Consider the following 8,738-nt stretch of genomic DNA (forward strand, 5'->3'; position numbering starts at 1 on the left):
TGGACCCCGTGGTACGGACCCATATCTGGAGCAGTTCTGGAAGAGCTGCTGCCTGTGGGAAGCCCACGCCGGATCAGTTCATCAAGGACTGCATCCCGTGGGTGGGACCCCACAGCACAGGGGACGAGAGTGACCGAGAAGGAGCGGCAGAGAAGAAGTGCTCTAGACTGATCATAACCCCCATTCCCCTATTCCCCTGAGCCATTCGGGGGAAGGAGGTGGAAGAGGGTGGATGGGGGGGAAGGTGCTTTTGTTTTTTTTTTCCTTTGTTTTCTCACTTCTCTCGCTTGTTAGTTGTAGGCAATAAATCTTACTATCTCCTTATGCCGAGTCTGTTTTGCCCGTTACAATAATTATTGCGTGATTTTCTCGTCCTTATCTCAATCCTTGAGCCCTTTTCACATATTTTCTCCCCATTCCTCTTTGAGGAGGGGGAGTGAGAGAGCGGCTGTGGTGGAGCTCGGCTGCCCACTCGAGCGGAACCACGACACCCAGCTCAATTGATAATGTGCAACATAAATAGAAAAAAGTTGATTTTCAGATTCTAGATGATTTAAGGGACAGCAGATCCAAAGCTCTCTTTCTGGTTTACAAATGAAATAAAGCTGATCTCTTAAAACCCCAAAGTAAAATTAATCTGCATACCGAAGACCAACACAGTGTTTGTGCAGCACTTAAAATGGAGACCTGTTGGCCTTGTGCTTGTCCTGTGGTTATTTATACAGCATGCGACTGAATCATTCATAATGTAAATTTAATTTAATTGAATGAGTTTTGCTCTGTTTGGTAATGGTTTTGACTTGCATTGCTGTTCAGAGATGGCTTTGATTTGGGTGTCTTAGCCATTCTCAGGCACTGTGAGGAAAGAGGCCTGTGGGGCTTCAGATACCGGGAAACCTCAGGTAGATCAGATCTTGTGCTTAGGGTAGGGGACTTCATCAGTTTTGCTTGAGTCTCTTTATTGTCTAAGGTAAGGGCTAAATTCTGCTAAAGCTATCAAGTTGCCCAGAACTTAGGATTGCTTGGATACTTTGGCCTAAATCCTTTATAAAATTAGGCCATTGGAATGATCAGACGCGTCTCACTGGAATGATCAGACCTGTCTGATGTTCGCCACCACCAAAAGCTACCAGGGTAGTGGGATGCAGTTACCTTTACAGAATATTGGCCACTGAAGGAATAGATTACTATGCATGTTTGCTTCTCCTGTTTTAGGCAGAAAACTTTCTGCTAATGTGTCTCTTCGGTTAAGAGGCAATTAAGAGCTAGAAGTCCAATAATTATAAAGCAAAAGCACTAGGGACATTTTAGCAACACTTAACATTCTCGTTGCTTTTTTTTTTTTTTTTTTTTTTCTTTTATTGAAATTATATCAGTTCTCAGAACACCTCTGCTTTTCTTATGGATTTTGCTTACCAGTACTGTGAGTACTGTGCTCTCTGCGTACTTGATAAACTGTGAAATCAGGAATTTAGCTTGTTCATTCAATTCTCAGGTAAAATCCAGCTTGCAATTTACAGTCATCCAGAAAATGCATTTTTTTAAACTATTTTATGTGTGAGGAAAGAAATCTTCAACTCTCATAGATGAATGTTAAGACGTTATTTTCATGAAAACACAGAGAAAGAAGTCAATATTTCACCTAACACACCATAAAATATTTGGTCATCTCCATTTATTCAGAGGGAACACAATCTAATAAATATTTCAAATATAATCTCAAAATTATTATTTTGGTCTTATTAGATGCATTTTTGCCTTTTTGCTCATGTAACCACAATTTAGTTCCTAATCAAGATTAGAAATAAATATATATATATTTTAATGAGAGTCACCAGTTTCTGAAAAACACATTATTCCTAGAATCATGCCCCTAAAAAAAAAAAAATTTCAAAGCACCATGACAGTCAGAAATGTTGAGTACTGAATTGGTACTGCAAAAGAAAGAAAATGGTAAATTATTTACCATGTAGCAATTCAATTCTATTGCCTCCTGATCTCTTGCCTTTCCCTAGAGGAGTACACAGTCCGTGGAAAATGAAATTCTTATTAAATTCTGCCCACATTTTTAACACAGAGGTAAGGAAAGTACTTTCTTAATTATTTTGTGAAAAGATAATTTAAAAAGAGTGAATTAGAGAAAACAGTGAAATTCAACCTCATTTAGAAAACCCAGATAATCCTCAGACATTGTTCAGCCTTTTGTTAATCTCACTGACAAAAAGAGAGTTTAAGCTATTTCTTATCTGAAGGGAAGAACTGGTTAGAAGTGGAAAATGGCCTGGAACCACAAAATGCAGATATGGATTTTCTCAGTACTTCAGTGTTTAAACCCATCCTGTTCTCTAGAGAGGAACGATGGGTTAAGAGAAGTATTAGAGTAAACAGGAATTTCTTGATACAGGAACTGAAGCAGGAAAGCCTGCCAACCCCCCTTGAAATCTCCCTTGTACTCAAGGATGCACAGAAATTTTATGTCTTGGCAGCAAGGGGTTACTAGACAGATAGGAAAAAAAAAATAGAAAGAGAAAAACAAACAAACAAACAAACAAACAAAAAATACATACTAGCTGTAAAAATCTGGGTGATCAAGAGGAGGTAACATCTCTGGATGCAGATCATCCAAATGAGGAGGAAGAGGACAAGCAGAGGAACAGGGATAGGACAGAGAGAGGAATGAGCACACCAACCAGGTCTTTTAAAGAAAGCAGCTGGAGGCAAGCAGCAACAGCAGCAGTTCTGAGATGCGGCACCAGCAGCTTGCTAGAGAACAAGTAGGACTATACAGAACATGATGGGGCTGGTTACAAGGAAAAAAAAACTGGGAAAGAATCCAATGACAAAATGGTGTTTTAATGCTAAATTATATTGTTGATCTTCTCATGAGGAAAAGCTGGTGCCTGGAGCCCTGCTTTCCACTGAAAAGCAAATCAATGTGTGACAGTATGTGGCTATTTTAATTGCAGTTTCATTTATTTTTATAAGTATGACAGCCCTGAAGCAGAAGTGGTCACAAATAGTGTAGATGGAAATCCATCCCTCGGGAATCAAAAACACATGTCAGAGCCTGTTTTCTGGGGAGCTGATTTGAGCAGAAACTGAAGCAGACACCCAACTTTGCTTGACATGAGAACCGTGAACTGTAAAACTGCCACAATTGGCATGGCTTACTGAAAATGAACATTTGTTAGCATCAATAAAAGAGATTTGGAAGACTAACGGCACCACCTAGCAATAGCTGTCAAAACAATTTGCTGTGACGAGAACTGTTCCAAGCACTTATCTTTGAAGGTCTAGACTAAGTATTTTCTTTATTATTCTTGTTGTGGTTGTTGCTGGTTGATTTTGTTTCTTTTGTTTGTTTTAAAAATAAGAACAGAAAAACTCATAGACACAGCCCTGACTTTTACCCAGAAAATCTCCCTCTTTTAGTGGGAACAATTTGATGACCATTCTAAATGTTGCTGGGTGACTCACTTTTTTTTTTTTTTGGACATTTTAACTAAGGGGCCTTGACACTCAGGGCAAAGAAAGGGATAAAAGCATTGTGATTACAATGCAGAAGGCCAGGTTGCTCATGGATATGTTGCAAGAGAGAGCTCAGATCCAGATTTTGCCTGCAGCTCATTTCTATTTCTGGCTCTTCAGCAGTTTTGTTGCACAATCACAGCCAAGCAACTAGAAAATGTGGCAACTGGCAAATATGTCACCACCACAGAGGGGCTGGGCTGGGTCCCCTTTCTCAAGAGCACACATTGTTGGCCAAGCTGTGAAACAGTGACATTGTGCATGGAAAAGCTTATGATAAAACTGTGGTCTGTGCAACAAAATGTGGATCCTGGGACAAGAGAATGCAATTAAAGGTGACAGTACTGGAGAAATGCTGTCTTGGGAAGTGGTTTACATTTCTGAAATAAATAAAAGATGAGAAGAGTTTGGGTCCCATGATTTTCTTCAGGCAGAGATAAGGAAGTGTAGAATAAGTTTACTTAAAACAGGTGAAACAACCAAAGAAAGCAAGAAGTAAAAAAATATTCTTTGGAAAGAAGAGTATGAGCAGATTTTTTAACAGTTATGTAACAGTGCTTAATGGAGGAGCATAAATATGTGTTTTAAAAGCTGCTTTCTTTTTTTTGTTCCCCCCCTTGGAGCCATTTAGATGTAGGAAACTGTTTTTTGGTGAGTTAGTAACAACTTAATAGCAGATAGCAGATAGTGTTCTCATATCAGGTAACCTATGGACATATCTCACCTTTTTTTGAGAAGTACATGGAAGAAAACTGTGAAAGAGAGGTCCAAGTGTTAACTGAGGTTGTCAAACAAAAAATAAATAAATAAACAGTATTGCTCTATAAATACACTTAGGAAATGTTTATTTATCTTCTTTCAGTACACCAAAGTAATCTGTTTTTACCAGTAATCCACTCTGCGGATGTGTCATCGTTGCCAGTGAGTGGGCAGGAATGCACAGCAATGTTACTATGCAAAAGTAACAGGCAGAGACAACTCTAAATGACTTCAGCATAGAAGGAAAAAAAAAAAAACAAACAAAAAAAAAAACAAACCTGTAAGGCTCTTACCACTCATCTTACCACTCATACAGAAATGTTCTGGTTCTCACTGTTCCTACAGCCAGCCACATGATGTACGATGGGATGGATTATAGTTTTCAGATTTACCTGCCTTAGACTCAAAGTAGAACTGAAAGGGAACAGCTTGAATTTACATCATTAGATACTGTGGTTCTACTGTAAATAACCTACTAACACCCATTGCAGAGCATCTCTTTCTTCCAAGATAATGGACAATGTCTGAGTCTTTAGACTATCTCTCGTCATCAGAACACATTATGAAAAACTTTCCAAACTAAGAATAAGAAAAATCTAATGAAGTTTGTGAGAGCTGTGAATTTTCCATCACAGCGGGTTCAAATGATCCTACATTAAGGCTGAGGGAGTCTATAACTTGAAATCCCTACCAGATCATCTTCCTTGTTGTTGGTTGTGGAAGTCTCACTAGCATTTCAGTTTGATCATCCAAAAGGATAAAATCAGTGAAACCATCCATACCATATCAAGGAAATGGCAGCAACTAAATGGAAATAACTTAATCACTAAGATGAGAAAAAAAATTGCAAGCTTGAGCTGATGTTTGCGTTGTCTCAAAGTTTGCATTAAAATCTGATGCTCCTTAACTGCCCACGTTAGGGGTAGAAAAGCATACCAAATGGAAGAGAAAGACTGCCAATATACCAGTTGGACATATGGTGATAGAAAATGATAGAAAATTTGTTTATTTCTTGGCTGGACATAATTTTTATTTCCAATTTGTAGAATTAACCCTTGACTTTTCCTTCCTCTAGTTTACATAAAATGAATATCTAAAATATATAAATATTCTTTCAATAATATTTAAATATTAACTTATTTTTTTCCAGCCTTGGGATCCATTATATCAATAATGTAGTTTGAGATCACCACAAAAGGATGAATCAATAAAAGTTTACATTATTACCCTAAATATAGGAATCACACATTACTTTTTTTCAAAATTACAGTGCTGTAGTTTCCTACTCTCTCAATGACATCCAATGATCTGGGCAAAGGGGACTGTTCATTATTTGTAAATTAAAAAGAAAAGTGGGGGGAGAAGAAGGAATAAAGGAAGGAAGGAAGGAAGGAAGGAAGGAAGGAAGGAAGGAAGGAAGGAAGGAAGGAAGGAAGGAAGGAAGGAAGGAAGGAAGGAAGGAAGGAAGGAAGGAAGGAAGGAAGGAAGGAAGGAAGGAAGGAAAAGTGGAAAAGAAAAAAAGGAAAAAAATGAAAGGGAAAAAGGAAAGAAAAATGGAAATGGAAAAGGAAAAGGAAAAGGAAAAGGAAAAGGAAAAGGAAAAGGAAAAGGAAAAGGAAAAGGAAAAGGAAAAGGATCTGATGTATTAAGAGTGAGAAATGTTACATTGCTGTTACCTAGAGCTAACACTCTTTGAGAAGAAAGAGAACATCAAGAGTGGAATGCTAAGACCGTGATGGAGGTTAATCACTGCTATTTTCCTATCAGAAAGAGCAAGAAGAGGTATTATTGGTGTTAGTCACTAATGGAAGGCTAGATATCAAGCACCAGCATGACCTGGCTTGCTCTTGCTTTGTTATGAACCTAATGACTGAACGGACAGCTTTAATCAATGGCCATGGCACCTTCCCGTGAGGATTATCCTTTGACTCCAAGCACCAATACAGAAGGAAATGAGCTGGCATTGGCTAATATCTCCCACAACGCAGCTACGTGGGAGCTTCACTCCCTTGACACTTTTCCCAGATAGTCACTGTGCTCTTGGGCCTTGCACAGTTAAAGATTAAGGCATTATGGTAGCGTAGTCCTCTAAATTCCAGTTTGCAGGATTTCTGCAGGGCAGCCAGGCCAATCATAGGTTTTTGGTGGTATTTCAGTCACAGACTACAGATTATAGCGTGCCCTGGGGTGCTCCATCCGCTGACACTCAAGGGTTGCCATGGCAACTTTGTGATGGAGAAGACAAGCATCTTTTGTGCAGCAAAAAGAAGTAGAAAATAGGCAGCGGATGCCAGGAGGTGGCTGTTGCCTTTGAGCTAATTACAGAAACTGTACAGACTGAGGTTGAAAGCAAAGAAAGACATGTTTGACTGAATATCAGGATATAATAAAATACATAAATTTCTTCTGAGAGGTACTGCTGTGAAATGCGACAACTCTTCATCTCAAAGTCATGCTGTGTTTTACCAGTGAGAAAGTATTTCAGGTTTCAAAGTTATATTGATGGAGGAGAGAGTCTGTTGAAAGACAATATACAAATTTATGAAGTCACTTAAAAATCCTCACTTACAGATAAATTCAACAAGATGTAGAACTTTGTGATAATTCTTTTTCTATATTATAAAGACCATATCTGTTATGTATTAACTTTCATCTATCACATGCATTCTCCAGTTTGAATAACCAAATTGTTTCTAATTTAGTCATGTTTACAATATAAACCTGATAGAGTTGCATTAAAAAACACTGGGATTATGGAGTAAAGCACACAAAGTTAAGAATTGCCAGAATTGTGCTTTTAAGTCATAGTTCACCCTCTAGGCCTGTATCTGTGTACTATTTTTAACTACACACTATTTTACCCAGACCCCCACCTTACTACACAACCTATCTAGCATTCATTAAGAACCAGATGTCCAAGCCTTTTGAGTTTTGATTTTCTTTTTCTCAGTTAAGCAGTGTGTAGCCTAATATATGATTTATTGAACACTCTTAAAATGTTGTCCTGAAAATGTGTCATCTTGCACTTTTCTTTGTGACAATCACTATAGCAGCTGTGTCCTGCAGGAATATTAATTTATATTCACAATGCAGAGGGTTCAGTGAATGGTACCATCCTTCCTTATTTGACAGATGAGAAATGAAGGATTAAAGAGAGAAGGTACCTCATACACAGAGGTTTGCAGAACTATTTCTGAACTTATCAAGAACCTATTTATTTATTTTTAATTCTTAGTGTTATATAGCATTTAAGTGTCTAATGAGGACAGAAACAGAAGGCTGAACATGCAGACTCTTGCAAATCCAATCTCAGAATACAAAATTGGATTAACTTGAAAACAAGGACCAGAAAAGTAAAAACAAAGCATTCCCCAAAATGAAGCCTAGTTGAAGGGAAAAACCAACCAACTCCTGCCTAAAATCAGCCTAAATTGGAACATATCTCAGAAAGTGATTCAGGCATCAAATGTGGTTTAACTTTGAAGGTACCCCAAACCAAAATAATCTTTTCAGAGGGCCATTACTTCTACTGAACTGGAAGATGGCAGGAAAATATTTATAATTTAAGGGGGGAGCAGCTGGGGAGAGGTACCGCAGTTGCCAGAGGCTGGGTAAGTATTTTGTGAAAAGATCCTGGTAGGCTTAACCTGTTCTTAAACTCTTACTTGTACTCAGCTTTGGTTATTGTTGTTAACAAGATGCTAACCTAGCAGGACCTTTGGCCATACTTTTTCAAATTGCTCTTGGGTTACATTCTTACAGCTTTCATAAAACCATAAGGAGCACTGGTGATAGTGAACTCTGCTCCTGTCTCGAATACAAAAATGGAGAAATTTTAACTATAAGGACTGAAGGTATTTGTTTAAAATTGTTTTTAACATTCAATTTGTAACAATTTAATATCATTTTTTTACTCTGAACTTTCCAGTATTATCTGTTATACAGCCTCTGTAAACTGATACTACATTGCATCACGTAAAACAACCTCTGTTTTTCTCCTTTTTTTTTTTTTTTTTTCCAGCACTTGATTCTTTCCAGGAATTTTTAATACCATACCTTGAGCAAGCCCGTCAGATCTGGCCCTGGCTGGTTGGTGCAGCTGTGATTGGAGGTATAGTTACTGCTGTGCTCTCTAGCCTCATTCTGGCCTGCAAGAAGAAAAGAGCAGGAACTTCTCCAGAGATACAACCCTTACTCACAGAAAGTGAAGATTACAACAATATATCTTATCAATCCCATTTCTGAAGACCTCCAGTAACTCAATGATGTTAGTAAGGTGCTAATCAAGCATTCAGTGTTTGATTCATGTTTACAAACACCTTGTTGAGGTGTGCTGTAAAAGCAGGCTGGACAGTTTTGTTCCTCATGCCTCTTGTAATCTCCATTGTTCCAGTAACTTATCAGATACACTCCTCCAAAATCTCTCAGATCCAACATGTTACCATGCCACC

At 38.2% G+C, this 8,738-nt stretch overlaps 1 protein-coding gene across 1 annotated transcript in view; it reads left to right on the plus strand.

Annotated features, from left to right (window-relative positions):
• Window positions 1-8,532, plus strand: part of TYR (tyrosinase) — a gene marked incomplete at both ends in the record, with an annotated part of 52,838 nt that extends 44,306 nt beyond the window's left edge. The window contains one exon of the mRNA XM_084305848.1: window positions 8,309-8,532. Coding sequence (XP_084161974.1) covers window positions 8,309-8,532 — 224 coding nt within the window. The remainder of the gene's footprint in view (window positions 1-8,308) is intronic.
• Between the last annotated feature and the right edge of the window lie 206 nt (window positions 8,533-8,738).

The sequence above is a fragment of the Netta rufina genome (assembly GCF_964035555.1).
Source record: "Netta rufina genome assembly, chromosome: 1".
Lineage (NCBI taxonomy): Eukaryota > Metazoa > Chordata > Aves > Anseriformes > Anatidae > Netta > Netta rufina.